Source organism: Dermacentor albipictus, chromosome 1, assembly GCF_038994185.2.
Source record: "Dermacentor albipictus isolate Rhodes 1998 colony chromosome 1, USDA_Dalb.pri_finalv2, whole genome shotgun sequence".
Taxonomy (NCBI): Eukaryota; Metazoa; Arthropoda; class Arachnida; order Ixodida; family Ixodidae; genus Dermacentor; species Dermacentor albipictus.
Genome location: NC_091821.1, coordinates 56,717,329 through 56,742,013, shown reverse-complemented (window position 1 = coordinate 56,742,013; position 24,685 = coordinate 56,717,329). Strand labels below are relative to the sequence as shown.

The following is a 24,685-nucleotide window of genomic DNA, read 5'->3' as shown; positions in this document are numbered from 1 at the left end:
CTGGCCCAAATTTATGACACGGTAATCAACTTGAACGGAAATCAGCGGAACTCAGCCAAAAGGATTCACATCCGCATAACTAGGTGAGCACGTTGTTCAGGATCCGTATTGCACGAGCCGTGGCCGACAGGATTAAGTCAATTCATAATGTTAATTGTAACGGTTCCTCTTGGCTTATTACCTAGCGGTGGTCTTTTGCAATTAGCCTACGTAGCACGCTACCTTTTCGAAAGTTTAATTTAAACTAATTCTCTCAGCGCGCGGAAGCCACCTGCTTGTTTTAAAACTCGTTAATCCCGGCTGCGTTAGAGAAGAGAGAAAGAAAAAAAGTCGCCTTGGCCTGAAAAGTGGTCCGCAACGCTGATGCAATATGCTGCGGCGGGTGTGGAAATGGACGTACTGACCTTCCTCTGTGAGAGACATCGCTTACAAGCTGGTTGCCCCCTCTCTCTTTCAAGACCACATGCATCCCCACCGAACGCTTTGACGGTGGTGTTAGCCCACAGCCGCCGAACAGAAGAGTGGTAGGATGAATCACATGAACCCGACGACGGGGTAATGTAATTTCCCGCCCTTGAAGTATGCAGAGAGGGTTAACAATAGCGTCATTTCTTCCTAATCGCACCTGACTTGCTCCATCGACGTGGACTCTCGGGACTCCGATCGTCTTTCAGCTCCGAACTTCAGGGTACTATATTATTCATCATTGCTCTCACTTTCCTTTGGGCTTCGGGTTATCTAGCGCTCGGGCAGTCATGCCGCGGGGATTCCCTCACCCACTTTCGTTATATTAGCAGGGCGTCGTGCAGCGCTGCTTACAGTTTATTCAAAACAACTGTTCGCGTTTCGTCTCAACTAGGGGATAGTTTATTTTTTTCATTCTCATTACTCCAGCCCGGTATTGCCCGCTGTCTCTGCGCTTATGGTCCTTCAGCGAGCATTGTGTCTTTGTTTTATCCGGTACAAATCTTCTGTCTGCGCACGCAGCTGTGCCAGTGTTTCCGCTGAAAAATATCATTTATTCTGAATCTCGCTACCGCTTTTGTTAATTTCAGGCTGCACTCCGGAAAACTCGAAGCCAGCTGCAGTCGCTATTGGATTCGCGAGACTCATTAATGCGCTGCCTCCACATCGTAAAGGTTGCTCAGGCCTTCTGCTAATGTCCCCTAATTTTCAGCACGCTCCGCTATACACGACTGACTGACCAATATGTTGTGGATCAGCTAAATTTATCTACCCTTGTTTGTTTGTTTTCGCTTCCTCTTAACCGCACTCAAACCGGACAACGCGCTGTCGCTGACTGCGTTAACTCATCTTTACCGGTGGTTTCCATCCTCGTCTCTGAACAAAACGCTGTATCTCATATACATCTTCTCAAAGGTAGAGGGAGACTGCTGGCGCATAAATGAGTGGAGTTTGGCTTTCCCCACGAACCTCACGCTTTACCGCAATGTTGCCGCTGTCACCTACGAGAAGCCACAGACGTGGGAGTTCGTCAGCAAGAATCATCGTCTTAGCGGCATGTGTGCTGTTCTCGATCACCGCCCGATGCTCGCGAGCGGAGAATGTGATAAATGCGTCTGAAGGAGCGTCCCCGGCGTTCGCGTCAACGACAGCAGCCGCAGCGGGCTCCACTAATGAGACTGGCTTCCTGCACGTGCTACGAGACTTCATCGCGAGTGGCTTCGACAACGTACCTCCCACTTTGACGCGCAAGCTGCTCGGGGCCGACATGCGGACAGAGTGCAGCTTGGCACTACTCCGGACAGTGAACGCCTTCAAAAAGTTGGAGCCATGGGCGTTGAGACGTGAGTGAGCTCATTTCTTTTTCTTCCGCATGATACCCTGAAATGGCGAACGCGGCTCTAGATTCTTAGAAAAATTGGGTTGTAAAGAGGTAGTAACAGGTGCGGTTACTAACTTTAACTGCCGTTACTAGCTCTTTACTAGCTGTTTGCTACATTCGATAATTTACCAGTTGCTAGATTTCATAGAGCAGTTGGTAAACAGTACAACCTCGCCTCAACTGTGGTCATTTATGCTTTGTAGTTGCAGTATTATTGCGATGCTTATTCTTTCTATAATTAAGTTCGATTAAGGCCTACTTGCTGCGTTGTGGCACTCACATGCGCAGACTGTATACGTTATGCAAATATAGATTCCGAACTATGTTTATTTATCCAAATGCGTGTCGAAATACACCCATAGCCTAGTGGTACAATCTGTGGTGTTAAAGTTTATGGCTATCTAAACTTAAGAGGTCAATCTTTGAAACATGCCAAGTATAGCCTCCCGACCATTGTGCTGTATGATGCGTTGTTCGCCTTTCTCGTTTCTTTTTTTCTGTGCAGTGCACTTTATTACACGGAACTTAATAATCGTGCTGCGCATGACCCTTAGGTGCCATAATTTGGTTGGTGTTAACAATAGTTATACTGTGTCGCAATGCGGTGATTTATTTCCTTTTTCTTCAAACGTGTTTATAATATAATTTGAGAACAGAAACAACCTAATTATTTTTTGGCAGTGCAAGTGCAGCTTGTAAACAAAACATGGTCCCCTAACTTAATTAGGTAGCAAGCGCCACTATACCGCTTCCATGACCTTCTATGTTTCGTAAGCTTGGTAATGGTATCAACCCTCTCCTTTGGGTAATAAATGCTACTACATCTGCCGTTACTACCTACGATTACTAGGATCTTAGCAAACTTTGTCACAAGCCGTTACTACCTTTTGGTTGGTATAGCTGGCACAACCTTTTTTATCAAGTACCCATGACATGGTCGTTCAGCTATTTCCCGGTTATCATTGCAACTGAGAGTCGCAGCGCACGCACGCACGCACGCGCACACCCACACACACACACACAAAGAGAGAGAGAGAAATAAAGAAATTGGGCTCTGGGCGAACTTTTCAACTACTAGCTTTAATTAAAAACCGGTGCCTTTAAGCCCTCTGTCTGCTACAACGACCTCAATATTGCTATGCGTTTTATGACGTCAAGAGGTGTGGCGCCACCGCTGTGTCGACTGCTCCGAAACCTTCCGAAACCACATACGCGCCGCGCCAAACAGGGTGCATACCCACCGCTGAGGGAGTGAGTGCTCCAGTGAGAGTGCACGGGCTGGACGTGTAGCTTTCTGACGTGAAGTGTTCGTAGCAAAAGATTGTAAGGTTTGTAGAATGCTAGTCATTTCGTACCACGTTGAGCTCACACGTTATTGCGTTTCGTGGCCTCTTTCACAACTTACAAGAATGAAGTGGGACTCTTCTGGCAGCGCACGCTGTGGCACCCAACGGCGTAGCTAGGACACCGCCGTGTGATTTATTCCCGCAATTCTTTCACTCGGGCAACGAAAAAATGCAGATACCATACAATTATGGCCGAAATCATCTCAGACAGACCGTCGAGATGCAAGAACAAAATCAGGCGCATATCGCGCGCAACATGCAGAGCGCACTTCACTTCGTCCCCCGTCAGGGTTGTCATACAGCTGTACCATCGAACAATTTTATTTATATAAAAAATTAAAATAAACTGCAAATATTCTACAGCTCCGAACACATTCAAATTCTGTCACCTTGCTGTCGGACGTGAATAGCTTTAGCGTGTCATGCACATTCCATTATTGAAAATTTGGTGTCACGGTCTCTTTAAGGGCCAACAGTGTAAGCGAATAGTATAGCCCTTATGAAAATGGTTATGCCCTTTATGTTTACTGTATGTTTCCCGCAGTTCACATGAGGAAATGTCCTTTATGTTTCCTCCATGTTGAAATTTGGCCACTGCTTTTATGTTTCCTTCGTGTGTCCTCCCTTTATGTATCCCTTATGTATCCGTACTTTATGTTTCCTCCCTGTTAAAATTTGGCTACTGCTTTTATGTTTCCTTCGTGCGTCCTACCTTTATGCATCCTTTATGTGGCCGCAGTGATGAAATCCTGTATTTTACGTAGACATGTATAGATGAAGAGTTCCGTGTGCACATTTCATTTTTATAAACATTTCCCGAGTTAAAAAGTTTTGCACTGGTTTGCATTGTAAGGTTACTGTTCCCTACATGATGCAGCGCACGGATTGCAACTCTGCTATGGCACAGAAATTCATGCCAATTTGTTCTAAAATTACAAAGTAATTAGACTTCATAGATTATTTCAGTATAACACTTGGAGTACCACTGTACGTTCCTCACTGCAGTGCTGCTGTTCTGGTTATGTCTTTGTGACTATTATAAAATGTAATGTTTTGATGGAAAGATCAGGTTGGATCAGTGCTTGCACTTTTAAAAGAAAGTTTTGACTATACTTTGCAAAGCTCTGAAACTACGAACAGTTTATTGAACTATCTGGATGTTACTTCAATTTGCCACGTCTGCTCACAGCAGACCTCTGGAATGTGGTGCTTGAGACCTAAAAAACAAAACAAAAGCCAATCTTTTTCACTCATTCAAAAATATTCATATAAGCAAGAACAGCCTGGCCTGTATGCACACAGCTAAGAAACGTGGAGCAGTCAAAAACAGCTAATAAAAACATCAGGGCAACACAGAAGCTTTTAACTAATTGTTGTTTGAAACAGACTGAGCTGCCAGTCCACTCAGGTATTAAACTGCTCACAAATTCTTTTAAACATTTCTGCAGCAGCTGCTAAGTAGTACATGACATTTAGGAGTAGACAACTGGCCAACAAATCTTTGTGTGCCTGCTTGCACAGATGTCTCGTAGTTATATCTCAAGTGGTTACACTGTTATATGGTAAAGTTCAGGCGGGAATAAAACCAGCAGCAAACATCAGACTACCTGGGAAATTATCACCAAAACTCAAATATCTAGTAAATCAAACAAACAATCGATTACGAAGGGTCTAAAACCTAGGCCGCGATTTTGTAGCGATCCCTTTACCGATGCTATTCCTTTTGCTCATTTTTCTGACCGACATTCGGCTATCGTTATTAACTAGAACAGCCAGCCATGGAAGGTGGGTTATAAGAGTGGCAAACATCGAGCGGAAAGCATCGCAAGAAAATCGCATCCCTTATTAGGGAGTGCTACAAGCCACTGTCTTCAACAATCGCAGGCACTGACATCCTGTTCTTCGGATGAAAATATTAATGAAAACGAGCGTCTGATTGACATGCCTCGATTAAAAAGAAATTTCGCTGTTGTTATGTCGGTCTATATTTGCCCTACAATATAAAAGACCAATACGCGAGCACGTCGAACACAAGCAATGCAGACAAGTTCTCGCGAAGCTGGACTTCAAACTGAACACTATCAATAAAGTAATCTTCACACAAGCTAATATCTGTTCAAGTGTCAAACATCGCAGTCGCGTGCCAACTCGCGATACCCGTGACACATCGACATGTATTACACACGTAACTTGCGGAAATTCATATCTACGGAACGATTTCTTGCCGGGAAACTACCGAGAAAACAGTAACTTTCAGCGTTTAGGTAATTATTTGCCCATTAAGTCCCAACAATCAGCGGTGGTAGCATATCACTCCATAAAGCAAGTAAGCGGTAAGAAATATTACATTTCACGGAAACTATCCTCGTGAAACTCTTTGCTAAATGTGCACAGCAACATCGTCAACGTACGCTCAGAAAGTGCTCTGTTGTCGCTCCACAAAGCTTACTACATGAACCAGAAGCTGCGAGAATGCGCGCAAGCGTCAGACCTGCTTACCTTCAATGTGGTCGGCAAACGGCTCCTTCGTCTCGCAGGCACCACGCGACGACGCTCTTTCCAGCGCGAACACTGTCAAATTGCGGATGAACACCCGCGCACGAAAGCACAACTTTCAACAAATTCTCCAACGCACCATAATTCGAAGCCGCAGTACCAGGTATTTCACGGGCGAACGCGGACAGGCGCTGTAGTACACATAAGACAGTGGCGTATCACAGGAAACATAAGGCGAACTAATGGCGTTACACGAATCCAGAGGTTTCCTGATGGTTTATGCACACGGTACGGATCACAGTTTGTTTAGGCACTTCGAAAAAATGATTAAATTACCGTGTAACTGCAACGAGCACTCTCCAGTTCACAGCAACATAACGTGGCCCAGCTCACCGTCAACCGTTACACTGCGGCAGCGCCGCACTGCGGTTAACAAGTGAATTTAGCCTCCGAGATCTGCATTTCCTTATAGGGCGTACATGTTTAAAAAGCACGACCTTCGAGATTTAAAAGAATCGTAGCTGTAAGGAAGGCTGGTATTTAAACACAAATTATTGAGTTTAAAGTGTCTTGGTGCACTGTCTTGTTTTTTAACGTATATACAGAGATTTTAGACGAACTATGCACGAAATTTTGCCGGCGGACACGAGCCATTCAGCGCGCACCATGTGCAGCTCCGTCTGCTTGTCATGGCGCACGGTGTGCGGGCAGCCGCGATCGCTGTGACACCCACCGATCAGAAATTCGGAATCGCCACACATATACACGCTTCTTATGGTGCCCAGTGGCGTGTTTTTGAGAATGTCAGGCCTTATCTTGAATAGGTGGAACCATATTTCCCGTAGCGTAAGGAATAAAGGCAACAAAATGTGGCGATGACTGGCTTGCAGCGGCAGCGGAACTTCGGCCAAAGTGAAGCAGGCGTACTGCTTGCATGCTTGGGTACTCAAATACGGCCATACCCCGCACACAACTTTCATACTCAGCCAACTCAGAATTATAAATTATTCAGTTGTACGCCCAAGCAAGCATTTACGGGATCCGCGCTGCCCTTCTTCTACGCGTGCTAATATCGACACAGCAGTTACTCGTACTAGTGGTCAGCACGAAAGCGACGAGAACAGCTACTTAAATGGCTCTATAATCATATACGCTCACTAGCAAAGCGGCAGATTGGCCGCGGAGGCGTCCGCTTCTATTGCGGTTCATGTAGCGCAAGCCATCGAACACTGCGCGTCGTGCCACCGCGTCTCCAGCCGCCGCGCAATTGTTATTTGTCGTGAGGGATTATTCGCTGCATGAGGCTTTGATGTACGTATGTAGTGTTGATGGCGCGTGGTGATCAATATGGTCAAGATAGATAGGGAGGGGGAGGCAGGTGTACCCCCCATTTCTTTTTTGCTTGGATACGCCAGTTGTTAAAGTTAATTAATACATCGTTCAGGTAGACGATCTATCTGTAGCATGTGTAAAAAGATAATCACTATATATAAGCGCACTCTATCTTACACAGCCAGGTAACATAGAGTGCCCACACAGGTAACATAGTGCTCATATATATATGTGTATATATATATATATATATATATATATATATATATATATATATATATATATATATAATTATGGGGTTTTACGTGCCAAAACCACTTTCTGATTATGAGGCACGCCGTAGTGGAGGACTCCGGAAATTTCGACCACCTAGGGGTTCTTTAACGTGCACCTAAATCTAAGTACACGGATGTGTTCGCATTTCGCCCCCATCGAAATGCGGCCGCCGTGGCCGGGATTCGATCCCGCGACCTTGTGCTCAGCAGCCCAACACCGTAGCCACTGCGCAACCACGGCGGGTTTATATATATATATATATATATATATATATATATATATATATATATATATATATATATTGCTACGGCATGAGCCGGGCGAGCAGAAGAGGAAGAAGACGTTTGCGTGTGCAGCCTCGGGACGCCATCTTGACTTGACCATCAATCTCGTCCCTTAAATAAAGCCGGTTTAACATTAACCGTAACAGTTTTGTGGTTGAGGTGCGGGGTACTTCGAACAAGACGACGGAGCTGCTGCAGCAAGTACCACGCCGGAGCCGACGCCTCGCTCGACTGCCCCCAACACCACTTGAGATCCCGATGTCCCACAGCGGTGACCAACAGCCTTCTCTGGCAGCTCCAGTGCGAACAACCGGCGCCTGGATGCATCAGATGGAGCCCCGCCCTTTCTCAGGAAAATTCGGCGAGGACGTGGAGGAATGGCTCACCCACTACAAGCGTGTGAGCAAGTACAACGGCTGGAATTCCACGGCTCAGCTCGACAATGTGGTTCTGTTCCTCACAGACACTGCGCTAGTGTGGTTCGAGAACCATGAAGATATCTGCACAACGTGGGACAGCTTCGTCACTCACCTTACCGAATGCTTCGGCGATTCCACCACGAAGAGGAAGCGGGCGGAGCAGACATTGCTGCAGCGCGCTCAAGTCCCAGGTGAGACCTGTACCACGTACATTGAAGCAATCCTGAAGCTTTGCAGAACGGTCAATCCTCGAATGTCCGAAGAGGACAAGGTTGGACACCTTCTCAAAGGCATAGCCGAGGATGTGTACAATTATTTAATCGGCAAGGAGAGTCTCGCCTCGGTCGCCGACCTCATCAAGCATTGCCGCACATTTGAGGCCTTGAAGCTGCGCCGTATCACGCCTAAGTTCGGCAGGTTAGCAAATGTCGCAACGGTGGCAAGCGTTGAAGACAACGACACCTACAGTTTTCAATTTGAACTTGCGGCAACGATAAGGCAAATTGTTCGCGAAGAACTTGAAAGACACACCAAAGGGGCGGATGTCGAACAGCTTGGGTGGGCTCCCAACCAACCTCAAGAACATGCATCTGCTGTGTCCGCATTGTCTGCCATGCCAGGCGTTGCAGAGTGTCGAGTCGATCAGCTGCGACAGCACCGGCGTACCTTTCCCGACGGCGTGACGCACGATCAACGAACCCGTCGAGCTACCACCACGAATCGGAATTCGGAAGATCGCATTTATTTTTCGCAGCGTCCCAGGGTTGAGCCCGAGGCTTACAACGTCGGTCGCGCATCGCCTGTGTGTTACAGCTGTGGCGCCTCAGGGCACATTGCTCGTTTTTGTCGCCGGCGCCGACAGACCAGATATGGCCCACCACCAACTTGGCCTAATTTTGAACGTGACAGTTATGACGACCGTTGGCCGACAGACCCTGATGGTGCAAACACCACAGGCGCGCCACCCCGGAATACCTTCCGCCAATATAGTAGAAGGAGTGGCTCGCCTGCTTCGGACCGCAGCCTGACGCCCCCAACCAGTCGCCCACGCCGTGCACCGTCACCACGGCGACGTGCTGCGTCACCTCCGCCGTCGGGAAACTAGCCGGCGCGACCGATGGAGGTAAGGTCGCCGGACCGTCTGCGTCTCTGCGAAATACTCCTCTGATGGTGAAGAACAAAGTGCGTGTGTTAATTGATAGTATACCTGCAACAGCATTAGTGGATACTGGTGCTACCGTTTCCGTCATGAGTGTGACTTTCAGGGAGAGGCTGGGTCGGAAAGTTATGTTCCCGTGGAATGGTGATGTGACGTTTCGTGGTGTCAGTGGAGAGTGCCTAGTTCCCCTTGGTATCTGTGTTGCAAGTGTTTTGTTCGGAGGAGAAGACCTTAAAACAGAATTTCTCGTATTACCGCGGTGCACTCATGACGTAATTCTCGGGATTGACTTTCTTCGGGATTGTGTTGCATCTGTTAACTGTGGCACAGGCGAAATTACTTTGAATAGCGCGCTTCTCGCCACCCTTGCCGACACATCCTTACCAGTGAAAAACTATTGTGTTGTTTCGAAGGATTTGCTGGTACCGCCTTGGTCGCTGTCACGTGTCCCTGTCAACTTCACTGCTGCCGACCTTTCATCGTTTGACGCGCAAGTCCAGCCACTTACGTCGAGCTGCGCAAAGAAAGATGTACTCGTGCCACGCTCTGTCGTGAGAGTAGTGAATGGCGTCTCAAATTTGTGGGCTTTCAATTGTTCTTACGTCCCTGCTGTTCTTCCGCGTGATATGAAGCTCGCTGAATTTGACGAGATTACTTACAGCTCCATTACAGTCCTAAGTGAGGAGGAGCAGCCTCGTACTAGCGATCCTCACCAAAGCACTTCTGAAGAGCAGATCCTATGGATGATCAACAAGGCGCTGCCCTCACATGAACGCCATGCTCTCGCAGACGTTTTGTGGGCACATCTTTCTGTATTCGATTTCGCACAAGGCGACAAGCAGGCTTCACTCCCTCGTTCCCGTGCTCGCCACAGAATTGACACCGGATCTGCGCACCCCATTCGACAAAAGCCTTACCGCGTTTCTGCAACAGAGAGGACAGTTATTGCTGAACAGGTGAAAGACATGCTGCGGAAAAGTGTTGTTCAAGAGTCCTCTAGTCCGTGGGTAGCACCAGTAATCTTGGTAAAGAAGAAGGATGGATCGTGGCGGTTTTGCGTCGATTACAGGAAACTGAATGCAGTCACCAAAAAGGATGTGTATCCACTTCCTAGAATTGATGATGTCATCGATTGTTTACATTCCGCTGCCTACTTTTCATGACTGGATTTGCGATCAGGGTATTGGCAGATACCCATGCACCCAGACGATAAGGAGAAAACGGCCTTCGTGACACCAGATGGTCTTTATGAATTTAACGTTATGCCGTTCGGCCTTTGCAACGCGCCAGCAACATTCGAACGATTCATGGATACTATCCTCCGAGGACTTAAATGGGAAATTTGTTTGTGCTATCTCGATGATGTGGTGATTTTTGGCAGCACATTGAATGAGCATAACCGCCGTCTCAGTCTTGTTCTGGATTGTGTCAAACAAGCCGGCTTGATCCTAAATTCCAAGAAATGTCGTTTCGGGGAAACGGAGACGTTGATCCTTGGGCATCTGGTCGACAAAAACGGTGTGAGGCCAGATCCACGGAAGATTGAGGCAGTCAGCTCCTTCGAAGCACCGAAGCCAGTGCGGGAGTTGAGGAGTTTCTTGGGCCTGTGCTCGTATTTTCGGCGCTTCGTCCCAAGATTCGCTGACGTGGTGTACTCCCTAACATGTCTTCTCCAAAAAGCCGTCCCTTTCAACTGGACATCGGCTTGCGACGACGCGTTCCGCCAGCTAAAATTTCTACTAACGTCAGGGCCCATATTGCGTCACTTCGATGCATCCGCACCTACGGAAGTGCACGCTGATGCCAGTGGCATCGGCATCGGTGCCGTACTAGTGCAACGTCATGACGGAGCTGAACACATTGTGGCTTATGCTAGTCGCTCTTTGACTAAGGCGGAACGCAATTACACTGTGACCGAGCAAGAATGCTTGGCAGCTGTTTTCGCTGTCCACAAATTTCGGCCCTATATCTACGGACGCCCGTTCACTATCGTTACTGACCACCACGCGTTATGCTGGTTGGTGAATCTCCGTGACCCGAGCGGACGACTAGCACGTTGGGCTCTTCGACTGCAGGAGTAAGACTTCGTTATTTCCTACAAGTCCGGGCGTCGCCACGCAGATGCGGACTGTCTCTCCCGCCTTCCTCTGACGACAACGGAGTGTGACGCAGACAATCTTGATGACTGTTTTGCTCCCATTTCTTCTACATTCCCAGACTCGACGACTTTCAAAGCAGAGCAGGAAAATGATATTAGTTTGGAACCTCTATTTGTAGCCGCATCGCGTCCTGGAGCCACCGGTCGATTTTGTGTCCGTGACGGCCTGCTTTACAAGACCAATTATTCAGCTAAAGGCGCACGCTTCCTTCTGGTGGTGCCGCAGAGTCTGCGAACGGACATACTGAGAGCCATGCACGACGATGTGACCTCTGGCCATCTAGGATTCATCAGAACTTTGAACCGGACACAGGAGCGTTTTTACTGGCCCAAAATGCGGGACATAGTCAAGCACTACGTCGCCAGTTGCGAACAATGTCAACGCTACAAGCGCCCTACGACCGCTCCGCCAGGTCTTCTCCAACCTCTGCCGCCGCCTCGCCTGCCATTTGAACAAGTGGGTATCGATCTTCTGGGCCCATTTCCCCACTCATCTAACGACAACCGATGGGTGATCGTATGTGTAGACCATCTGACCCGTTACGCGGAAACGGCGGCCGTACCATCTTCAACAGCTGCATCCGTTGCAACGTTTTTGCTTCGATTTATTATTCTTCGACATGGACCCCCCCGTGTCATCATTAGCGATCGCGGTCGTCAGTTTGTTGCGGACGCCGTAGAAGAACTGCTTCGTCTTTGCAGTTCGCAGTTCCGTCATTCAACGCCTTATCACCCTCAGACAAATGGGCTTGTAGAACGTACGAACAGAACTCTAACTAACATGCTGGCCATGTACGTCTCTTCCGATCACAAGGACTGGGATGACGTGTTCCCCTTCATCACCTATGCTTATAATACTGCAAAGCATGAGACGACCGATTACAGTCCTTTTTATCTCCTTTACGCACGTTCACCGCTAAGCTGCATTGACACTATACTACCGTTTGACTTTCACAGCGAGTACTCTGTTGCCAAGACGCTTTGTCTTGCCGAAGAAGCCCGGCGTATCGCTCGCCTTCGTACTGTGGCATCTCAACACCGATCGAAAGAGCGCTATGACAGCCGACACCAGTCTGTCTCGTACGCTAAAGGAGACTTTGTGTGGTTGTGGACTCCGGAACGTAAACGTGGCTTATGCGAAAAGTTTTTACCCCAGTACACGGGCCCATTCGTCATTGTAGATCGCTTGAGTGACTTGACGTACGTTGTGGCACGCTTGACGTCCGCTGGTCGTCGGTCTAGCCGGACCCAGTTAGTACATGTTGCCCGTCTTAAACAGTTTCACCCTACGCTTTCCGAGTGATTTGGACTTGCCCAGCGGGCTTCGTCTGGCAACCGGGGATTGCTACGGCATGAGCCGGGCGAGCAGAAGAGGAAGAAGACGTTAGCGTGTGCAGCCTCGGGACGCCATCTTGACTTGACCATCAATCTCGTCCCTTAAATAAAGCCGGTTTAACATTAACCGTAACAATATATATATATATATATATATATATATATATATATATATATATATATATATATATATATATATATATATATATATATATATATACAGGTAACAGATAAAGCGTGCACATGCACCATATATAGATTAATGCTCTATGTTACCTACGTGTGCACTGAAGTGCACAACTAGGTAACATCCTGCCGTAAACACAAAGGGCACATCCTACAATAATTATAATAAGGGTTGCTTTCTTGGGGCAAAGGAAAGGATAAGTCAAGATTTAGTACTTACAATGACTCTGCAGAGTGTATCAACGGCTGTCACAAAGTACAGATCTATCTGCCTGTATTATATGTACAGACAGTTGTTATGTGCACTCTATGTCACCTACATGTGCACTCAAGTGTACACTCAGGTAACACATAGTACACACCCAGTTAACATCCTGCCGTAAACATAAAGGACACATCCTAGAGGCGTAATAAAGGTCACTTCCTCGAGGTATACGTTAGGATGAGTAAATATGTGGTACACACAAAGTTGGCGTCCCGTAGGTCGCACAAAGGACAAGGAATCATAAAGGTCACATAGGGCACAAGAAGGAAACATAAAGGAAACATAAAGGCAATGACCATTTTCATAGGGGAGAGTTCTCTCTAGCCAAGAGTGCAGCACAGTTTCGCAGTTGTGTGACAGAGACGCATCAAGGGGCAGATCTATGTCCCTTTCATTATTCCTTCTCGTGGGGCCCTGTCATGTCTTCCTTTTAATGTCTGCAAATGCACGAAAAATTGTCGCACGACTGGCCGCTTGAGGGAGATTGCGTGCATTTGCGGGCTTTTTTCACGCTCGGAAATACACTTTTATGTAGCACGTATTGAGCAACAGAAAGCTGTATCGACAGTTTTTCATGACGCTCTAAAAGTTTCTCATTGACACTTTTCGTATAATTAAAATATTCGAGAAGTTGATTATATAATTAAGACTAATTATCTAATTGAGCGGAATGAAAAAAAAAACAGTTTGAGTATCTCGAAGCTACGGCAAACAATACTACGAATCGGGAACGAGCGCGATCGCACGATTAGACTGTATACGAACCCCACTATCTGTAGCGTATAAGTTAAGCATGTATGCCTTGTAGTTCGTGAATAAATGGTGGCTGTGTATTCGGTTACGCAATTTCGCTATTCCAGTGCCCGTACCAATACCCGTACATCCTCAGCAGCACGCACAAGATGTTTCACGCACCCCCATTGCGGCTGCGTCCCTGATACAGCCTACACGATAATTTTGCAAATAACCTACGTGCTGTAACCTGACGGATGCATACTATAACGGGTGTCGCACGTACAACTTGAGACAAAATTTAAAATACATATGCAGATGTCACGTAGCTCGACAGAATCAAGGACGTTGTCGTCGTTTGGACACACTCAGATTACTTAATTAGGTTTAATCATTTAATAAAATTTTCAAACATTATAATGAGACGAAAACTGCTCATAAGGAAATTGTAGAAGAACATTAAAAATTCTAGATACAGCTCTCTGTTGCTCAATACGCGCTGCCCAAAAGAGTTTTTTGGAAGCATGAGAGAAGCCCGAGAATACGGGCAAAGTGCCTCGAGCGTCCAGTCGCGTGACAATTTGTGTATTCGCGCGGCAATTCTTGTATTCGTGGGCTTCGCTCATCATCATAGTTTAATCACCTCAATTAGCCGCAGCGTACGCGGATACGTGCGTGCAGAGCGGGCGCTTTTTCGTTTGACGAAATCGCAAACCCAGTACGCTCGCTTCATTGAAACCGAGCTTGTATGTCAGCGTGCCACACCGCCCTCCCAAGTTGGCACGCCATGCCAAGGCCCATGCACCCTAGCCTATCGACACTTCGGCGTGACGTAGGACATGTCCTATTCCCCCGCTCACAGTGCCAAAGCGCGCCGACCGCCGCCGGCCACGCTGACTGCGCCGGACGCTAGGCTGCAGAGCGCCCGGTTTTCGCCAGCGTATATCATGTGGTGCGCGCTCGCGTCACGCCTGATGATGTCCGGGCCTTAAGTCTTTCAACTTGGCTTTGAAAGCTGGTTTTGGCCTGGTTATGCCAAGAACTAAACAGCGACGCCCTCACGCACGATTTTGCCATTTTGCCAGCTTCGCCCCCTCCCCAACTCCCCCGATTTTGATTACGGGATTTTACATGCTAAAAATATGATCTGATTCTGAGACACGCCATAGTGAGGCCGGTCTGTGGGTTAATTTGGCCACCTGGGGTTATTTAACGTGCACCTAAATCTAACTACCGCGGGTGTTTCTGCCTTTTGTCCCCATCGAAATGCGGCTGCCGGGGATAGACTTGATCCGCCACCTCGCGCTTAGCAGCGGAACACCAAAGCAACTAAGCAAACACAGCGGGTAGGGATAAACTTGGTTGTGAGCGCACGCGCTGTCCTGTCGTCTTCTGCCTCCATTTAGTGCCCTCCTTAATAAAAAGAGTTTCTTTGTCTGAATTAATTCTTCATCAAGCCAGCCCAAGTGGAAACCCTTTTTCAGAGTATTTATACTTACACATGCTGCGTATTAAAGGTCTCATCGCCTTGACCGCGGCTTGTCCGCTTGGTTCGTTGCCAAGGGTTTCGCGAAGACGAAGCACGTCGAAGTTTGAACGTAAGAGGATGGTGTTAGGACGTCACAAACGGGATATTGCAGTTCACTTTTAAGCCTGTCGCGAGGCATCACAGTTAACGAACTATTCCAGCAACGCGCGCACACCGTAAGGGGCCACCGCCAGCGCTTTTCTGTCCGCTGAACGCCTGGTACGCCTCGGCTACGGTGGCTAGATGGGTGCGTCTGCCGGGCGTGAAGCGTAGTTCAGCGCTTATCCGTCTCATGAGGACAAACGTGGCGCTGCGGTCTGAGGCCTGCCATGCGCTGCACGCGTCGTGTGCGGCTGTGGCCGTACTACAGTTGAAATGCCGCGTAATTATCGCTGTGCTGGAACTGTAAACGGTCTTCACAGTGACACCATAGACAGTTACATATTTCTGAATGCAGCTGAGCTGGTTCACGTGGGAAGGTAACGTGCTTGCCTTGTCCGTCAGCTGTTTGAGAGCCGAAAATATGGAGTTGTTAGCGCTGTTTCGTTCCCTAAAAAGTGGGAATTCAGCCTACGAAGAGCAGCGGAACCTCCGCACGGACGAAATAGCCCTTCATTAGAACATCTAAAGGAAGAGCTAGAGTTTAAATTTGCTATACGAATCAGTATGTAGGAGCTGTATGCGAACGCAATTCGCGCAGGGAGTATTTTTATACCACGAAATGCGTGATAAAAATTACTTCGTCGGAAGGAATGTAAAATGCAATCGAGTAAATATTAATATTCGCTCGACCAAATTCCCTGGCTTTATTTCTTTGCCCGCAAGGGCGCTATTATAAACCAGGTGTATGGTAATTTGTGTCGAGCTGTGTACATGTTTGCAATATAAATCAACGAAATTTTTAACCAGTAGAAATAAACTTGTTTTTCTGAAAAAGAGGACTATTTCTTACCTTAATCTATGATGTATGATTAACTGTACGATCCGTGATGAGAGCAGCAGCTTCTAGCATGCAAAATTATAAGTTGGACGCTTCATGGTCGTATACATATATTTGAATGAAACGGGGTCACTATTAGGTAGCACGCCTAAACCAGTAACGCGAAGCTTTTATGGCAGACTATAGTTTTAACTGAAATACGTCAATACATCACAGCGCTCACAATACATTCAACGTTGCCGTAAGGTGCTTTTTCTTTTATGGAGTGCGCTCAGGAGGCAAGTTCTTGGTCGTCACACAGAGTGCAGGCGAGCAATAGATTAGCCTGATGACGCTGTTCGTAAGTTCAAGTTTGTGCACCTCACAAGTGATCAATCCAGAAGGCTAGAGCTAGAAAAAAAAGGAATAAAAATTTGCCAGCTGCAGCGCATGCAGAAGTCGTTTTCCTGTGAACCTGTGCCGGTGCCGGTGCACTTGAAGCTGACTTTTATTCTGCTATGTGTCTGTTGATATTTGTCGTGGCACTTTCCAAAAGGTCTTCATACTCCCCACGCAGAATCATTTTGTCGACCGTGTTTTAACAGGTTCACTTCCTCACTTGTGTACAAATACTCATTGTTCACTCGTTCAACAAACGTCGTTTCCTGCTTGAAGCAGGTGTGCAAGTTTGGCTCACCCTCTCTTTACGATTATTTTCGAGATCGGCACCCTGTCGAAGTTTCGCTTGCTATTTCTGCGGGAGTTTTCTTTGGCTGGAACGTCGGATAGCATCGAGGGAACAGTATCACTCACTAGCCGCAGGTGCGCCCTCGGAACCTGCCCAATGTGCTCAATGAAATGCTGCTCCTCGAAGTGGTGCTGGAACTCGACTAATGCAGTTGAAACATTTTCTGAGCCCGGCGATGTGCACGCTCACATTTATCGGAAAGTGCTCGAACTCGTGGCCTCAAAATCCGCGATACTTCAGCCCGCGGGTTGCATGTTTGTAGCCGAACTTATGATTTGACGAAAAGTTAGCGGTGGCTCTCCGGCTAGTTTTTGCGGTGCAAGAACATTTTCATTCTGTCTCAAAGCCTAAAAACCTTTGTGTTGGTGAACATCACCCAAAATATTCACTTCGCTTTTTAAACTTCTAAGTAAATTACAGAAGCTCGCAGATATACCATGACTGCCAACGCGGCAGCATTCCGTGCCGTCAGCGTGTTAACAGACGAAATAAATGACCACTTTTGAACTTGCAGCAAGAAACGTCGCACTTTTATGCACTCCCTTTGCATAATTTAACCATTTTTTAAGGTTTTGCTGTGAAATACAATTATTTTAAATGTAGCAGGCGCGCAATAACGACAGACTCAATAGCAGAATACGCGCGCTTCGCGGCACGTCTCTGACCGTGCCACTCCTGGGGCCCTATAACGTAAAACTGTTCCAATATGCTATTATTCCAATCTCCTAACGTCAAATTTGCGTAACCACTGACGCAATCATCGGACAGTCATCCGCAGTGTTGTCTCAGCAGACCAATCAAATGCTCTCCTCGTTCATAGGAGGTCACTTTTGTTTGCTTGAAAAAATGGCTGTGGCTTAGGTAAGGTTAAGCCCAGGATGCGAAGCATACTAGCCTTTATTTTAGTTGTTGAACCACTGTTTAGCCTGGTGAACTGCTGTTGCTTGGCTATATTTGGTTCGGCTAGACGAAGAAACAACTCATGCATTACTGCTTCGCCTTCAAGAGTGGAACGCGACAGCGTTCCCGTCGACCCGCCAAGGGGTGTAAGAAAATGGGCTACAGGGCAGCGGCTACACGCCCCGCATTGGACGCGGTGAGCGTCGAGCAAAGCAGCGTTCGGCGTGGCAACGAAATGTGCGCCTGAGCAAGAGACGCACGCCTTAGAAACAGCTCGTTTCTAAGGCAACACCGCATTCACTAGAGGCGCTTTTGTACCGCTTTGAAGCATCGTACTCGTGGCTCAGTGGTAGCGTCTCCGTCCCACACTCCGGAGACCCTGGTTCGGTTCCCACCCAGCCCGTCTTGCAAGAGTTGAGCCAAAGCCACTTCTCCTCTGTCGTGACGTCACGGTGTCACGTGGTTTCAAGGCGACACCGCCGCGCCTCAGGAGCTGGGTTGAGCTCTCGTAATATGCTTCGCATAAAACGAATAACATTGCCTACACTGAGCGGCTTGTCTAATCTAATTGGCTCACAAGAGGCGAGGCGCATACACGCTCAAGTGGAGAGGAATTCGATGGGGCCGAGCCACTGCACTGAAAATCGATGACCGAATGAAGAGGGTGGTGCCGATGTCTGTGATTGGTCCACTTTTTCTTACTTAGCTTACAGTGGCTCGTCGACAATCGCGGCGGCATGCAACGGAATCTTAAGAATGACGCTAAAACGGATCCCCAGCAAAGAGTTGGCAGAGGCAGGTCGTAAACGTGCCGAAAGTGCTCGAAAACGTTACACGGCCCGCACAAAGTTTTATTACGCGCAAATAAACCCACGCTTTCCGGCAGGTGCGAGTAGCCCATGGAGTGCCTAAGCGATCGGCGGCAGCCATCTTTTATTCCTTTCGGAACGGGGCATCCTGTGGCTATTCAGAAGAAAATTCAGTTTTGTTCGGAAGTGACGCGTACACGTCACTTCGACGCGAGTGAGCTTTTGCGGTTTTGTGACGTCGCGTGACAGGCAGGTGAAGTGGGTGCAGCCCGAAAACTTTTAACCAATAGCATTAGATTGCAGAATTGGAATAGAAAAGCTTGGAATAGTTTTACGTTACAGCGCCCCTGCTGTCAAGACGCTGAGAAGCAGTGAACTACGCCGTCGGCCCACCCGACCACACCTACCCGTATAGCCACCGTAGAACCGAACCTCCGCTGGTGGTCAGGCCTGGTTCGGCACAAGTGATCGTGGCAGAAGGGAACGCCGGGCCGCGCGTGGCTCGCAGGCTACTTGTATGTAGTTCGTTGAATAGAATTCCAATAGGCGAGTCCCCGGTGACCGTGGCGGCCGGCTCCAGCTCTTCTTATAATGAAAATAGTAATAAATTTAGCGCCAAAAACACGATCTCTGGCTGTGTCTTTGGGGCTCAAGGAAATATTATATAACACGCACCAACTATAGCCCAACAGCGAGTACTACTAGAGCATATTCCCATACTGCCTGTGGCCACCGCTGCCGGTGCTTGCGCATTTCTGGGAAAGTCCATTGACGGAGAAGACAGAGCAGCCTATTGCTATCGACTCTATTTCCGATGGTCATGCAGGCGGTTCACGGCTGGGATTCTGCAACAGATGCCAAACAGCCGAGCATCGGGCAGTATGCCTTCACGGGAAATATGCAGTTAGCGTGTATAGATAGGCTTTTCCTTTTTTTTTCTCTTTTGTTCTTTCTTTCTCATGTTTTTTATTCCCTCCTTCGCGAAAAGTTGGCTGTCGTTGTGTCCCTTCCAATGGCAATTGCCAACCGGCTTTTGCCCTTCTTTTCCTCTTCGTCAATTTCTTACATCTTTGTAATTCTAAGTGTACTAATAATTTGGGTGAAATTTATTGGTACCGTATTTATTACCGTGGTATTTGTTATTATATGTGGCAGCTTCCTCAAGTAATTGGCATGTTCCCCTTGGATGTTGCTGTGGGGCGCGCTTCGGCGTATTCGTGTTGCCGCTGTGTTTCAATGTGTGCAGTTGATTGGTGAAGATGCTTACCACATGCGGTGTTAACCTAAGAGTCTGGGCCCGCAATAGCTCCGCTTGTTCTCCAGGCTCGCTTTCTATGTATACACCCTTGGGGCGCTATAACGTAAAACTATTCCAAACTTTTCTATTCCAATTCTGCTATCAGCCCTCCGCGATTGGTCAAAAACTTTTTTCGACCACCCCCCATTTCACCTGTCTGTCACGCGACGTTAAAAACCGCAATACCTCCCCATCTGATATGATGTATGCACACTGATTATGCATGATTTGGCAGAAAAAAGAAAAACAGTTATTTCTGATTCGACCCCTTTTCGCCATTAGCCCTCGGCTATTGGTAAAAAGTTTTCGGGATGCACCCACTTCACCTGCCTGTCACGCGACGTCACAAAACCGCATGAACTCACCGCGTCAAAGTGACGTGTACGCGATAAAGATGCATTAATATGCCGAACAAAACTGAATTTTTTTCGGAATAGCCGCAGGCTGCCCCGTTCCGAAAGGAATAAAAGATAGCTGCCGCCGATCGCTGAGACGCTGGCTACTCGCACCTGCCGGAGAGCATGGGTGTATTTGCGTATAATAAAACTTCTTGCGTGACCGTGTAACGTTTTTAAGCACTTTCGACACGTTTACTACCTCATTCTGCCAACTCTTCTTTGCTGAGGGTCAATTTTAGCGTCATTCTTAAGCTTCCGTTGCATGCCGCCGCGATTTTCGACCAGCCACCACAAGCTATGTAACGGAAAGCCGACCAATCGCAGACGCCGGCACCACCCTCTTCATCCGGTTATCGGTTTTCAGTGCACTGGCTCTGCCCTAGTGAATTCCTCTCCACTTGAGCGTTCTCCTCGCCTCTTGTCAGCCAATTAGATACAACAAGCCGCTCAGTGTTGGCAATGTTATTCGTTTTTCAAGCAAACAAAAGGGATCTCCTATGAACGAGGAGAGCGTTTGATTGGTCTGTTCAGACAACCCTATGGGTGACCGCCCGGTGCTTGCGTCGGTGGTTACGCAAATTTGACGTCAGGAAATTGGAATAGAAACATATTGGAATAGTTTTACGTTATAGGGCCCTTGGAATTGTTAAATAATATTGCTCCACCTTCGGCCACACGGTGTATCAGCGGCCTTGCTGGAGTCAATGGTGGCGGGACCGGCGACAGTATTCACAGTATGCGGGGAAGGCGCAGGGATGTTGCCAGTTTGAATATATTGTGCTGCGCTTTTTGCTGCAGGAGTGGCCTTCGTATCTACAAGACCGCTTACACACCTTGTGGTCAAATAATATTGAACAATTGCGACCGTGTATATCATGACGTTCTTTCGGCCAATTACACTCGTTGAGATTCTGTGCGCAACTTGATTTTTTTCATTTCTGAGAGCGAGAGAGAGGGAGAAGTCATAAGGGAAAGGCAGTCAGGTTAACCATGCTGAGCCCGGTAGGCTACCCTGCGCTGGGGAGTGGGGCAATGGGATTGAAAGAGGAGAAGGAAGAGAAAAGTGCAGAGTTTGCAATGTTAAACACACAAGCGTTCATTGCTGAGTCAGCCACAGGCGGTGATACAGGCTGTGCTTTTCAAGAAAGGCAGCAGCGTCTTTATGACCTTGCACATAGCAGACGCATGAGGCCACGGGCCCAAGATCTCCTCGGCGGAAGGCCTGTCGTCTAAGTGCTCCATAACTGCCGAAAGGGTACTCCTCTCATCTTCGCAGGTGAGGCAGTCACACATGAGATGTTTGGTCGTTTCTTCGACACATGTGCTGCAGTTGAGACTCTCTGCCATTCCAGTTAGAAAAGAGTAGGCGTTTGTGAAAGAAACACCTACTCGCAGGCGGCACAGTGACGTATTTCCCATCGGTTATAACCAGGCAAAAGTTGTAATCGTGTGTGCGAGTCCATGGCACATAGGCACCGGTTGGTGAACTCCGGTGTATTCAATTTTCGAATAATATGGGCAAGACCGCAGAGGTGCGGCGCTGCATCCGTTCCCGGTAATGGTATCGAGGTGCTCTCACATTCACCATGTGTCTCAGGGCAGCTAGCCGGCACTTTCATTGCCGATAATTTTGCAGTGCCCAGGTAGCCACTGAAATAAAATGTCGTGGTCTCTGTCCACCACTTGATCGTAACGTAATCGTATCTCTGCCACCAACTGTACATATATACTGGGGTGCAGAGCTGTTAAGAGTAAATGCAGGCTGCATTTGAGTCACAGAATATAGCCCAGTGGTTCATGGACTGTTGAAGCAAATATAGCACTGCACTACGGAGGGCGGAAACTTCAAGCACTGTCGGTGTTGTGACGTGGCTGATCTCGAACTTTCTTCGGGAGCATAGGAAAATTTCCGGCGAAAATATAATTTTCTTTCCATTTTCTGTTTAGTGGCACCCGCGGTGGTGCCATTTACTGGACAACGCCAGGCACCAGCAAATCTGGACGAGGTACCTCTAAGAGCAGTTGCCGAAAGAAGTAAAATGCTACAGAAATTCTGAGAATTATTTACTAATGCGTAAGCGTTCTTTAGCTCGGCTACTACTTCGCTTTTGCTTACTTATTTAGGTAGTTTATGCATCTCTACCCATCGCTACCAATTATCCACTGTTACAATATTATAACGATGACATGTGCTAACTTGAACAAATATGCATTTAAAAAGAAAACAACCGTTTTCTTTTTCGTTTTGCCACGCCACAGATTTTTTTTGTCCTTTTTTCTTACGAATTTGGCGTGGCGATGGCGACGTCGCCAGCTCTTCTTTTTCTTACGCTACCATTCATCTACTATTAAAACGATTACATGTGTTACCTTCTTTATTTTCCTTTTTGATAAGACCTTGACGCGGCGACGGCGACGTAATGACATTTCAATCATCATTCCAAATGACTAATCTTTTCCAGAAAAGAAAGTGCCATGCACTGTCAAACATTGTGATTTATTTGTAACGTGTGTATCTGGCGTCGTATATTATGTTCCCTTATCGTGTTGTTCCAGCTATATCGGTCAGACTGAAAGGGGTCGGAATGAAAGACTTCCCGAACACAGTAGGGAGGTGGAGAATTACCACGATGGGAATCCTTCTGTACATTGTCATGACTGTGGAATACAGAACGAGAAGCCATGTAAACCATTGTTCAACATGTGTAAAATAGTAGCCTAAAATAAGGATCAGGATGTTAGGGAGACAACTGAAGCAGATTGCATGAGCAAGGCGGGTGTGTCGTGTGTCAGCGCACCTTCTGTTTTTCTGTCGTCGAAAGAAGCTAAGTTTCTGAGCATGGCCACCTTATGTCGGCATTTCCGTCTTGTGACATCATGAAGGAAAGTTTTCAAATTATGCAATTTTGTAAATACACGATCAGTTGGAAGTAAGCGCTTGCGGTGTCTACTCGCTGATTCCTTGTTTGTGCGCTCTTGACCATGATATGTTATGCGTAACCAACTAGCCCAAAAGCCGTTGCTATTACACTGCTCAGGACCTCTTTTCAGCAAACCCTCTGCTACAGAAACCTGCAAGGTAACTGGGAACGCTGATGCAGACAAAGATCCAGACTGGTTCCTTAGGCTTGAGCAAATTTTATGATGGCATTGCCCTTGTTTTACGGCATTGTCTAGACACAAGTCGCTAGTCGGATGACCTCAATAGTTATTTTTTCTCGAGAGCGAATTTTCGAGCTTTAATAATGCATGCAATGTTAAACCATACGCCCCCTAAGCGAAGCTGGCAAATTTTGAGCGCACTCAGTAATGTAGCAAACTTGTATTCAATTTTGCCTGTATAGCAGTGGAACTGTACATCAGTCTGGCAACACTGACGGGTGACGAAGTAAAGCACGTTCTGCATTGTCGATAGGTGGTGTCGGACAAATGCCGGTGTTAGATATATCCGGTTCCCTTCATTATTTCCCTATCTGCAATTCCTTCTGGCACCTCCAGTGCACAAACATATGCTCTTTGATATTTGTTTCGGTTACTTTAAAGGAACCGTCGCTGGCGTGTGTGGTTTGGACAGCACCCTAAACCAAAGGATATTTCACCCTGGGTGGTTACGCAAACACCGCTCCTTCACCCTTTATTTTTTTGTAACTTTCTGAAATTGGTATACTCGTTAGCAGAACACCCTCAGTGTATCATCATTGCACTTTTGCATTTTTTCAGAATGGTAAATGGCTGATATGTGCGAAATAAAGGTAACCATGGCTCCGTCCTCTCTTTCCTTGTCACTTTGCACATCCGTTATCAATTTTCCTTAATAGAACTCTTCCAACCTAGCTTTACCGTGCGGGAAGGAATTTCTCGCCGTACAACCGCTGTAGTATGCTTCGCATTTTGACTCACTGTTGTTCCATTGTCACATTGAACTTTTCAGAACCAACCAAATTTTGTAACGATCCTTGATTCTCTTGACATTTTTAGCTTGCCGCGTTCCCCGGATGTTTGCGTCTTTTCACTGGTCCCGACCATCGCCGCGCGCAGTTGCCCATGCTTCCTCGATAATGAGAGAAGGGCATGACACGTTTTTGGTACCACAGATAACACATCGCCGTTAGATGAATCTTTTAGTTGGCTGCTTCACTAAAGCTTCAGTTCGCATAGATTCCAACATGTGCGTTTGATCTGGAGAATTTTTTTTTTCAGGTTGTGATTGGTAACTCTGTGTCACTAGAAAACAGTAACAACGCTTCCTGTA

At 47.3% G+C, this 24,685-nt stretch overlaps 1 protein-coding gene across 2 annotated transcripts in view; it reads left to right on the top strand.

The window, feature by feature from the left end:
• Nucleotides 1-24,685, top strand: part of LOC135899298 (nose resistant to fluoxetine protein 6-like) — a 97,159-nt gene that overhangs the window by 13,371 nt on the left and 59,103 nt on the right. Inside the window, exons 1-2 of one of the 2 annotated variants that reach the window (XM_070521119.1) lie at nucleotides 515-688; nucleotides 1,056-1,808. In XM_070521119.1, the coding sequence (XP_070377220.1) occupies nucleotides 1,406-1,808 (403 nt within the window). In that variant the 5' untranslated portion in view covers nucleotides 515-688; nucleotides 1,056-1,405. Of the gene's footprint in view, nucleotides 1-514; nucleotides 689-1,055; nucleotides 1,809-24,685 lie in introns of those variants that run through there. The other variant, XM_070521127.1, reaches the window with a different exon arrangement.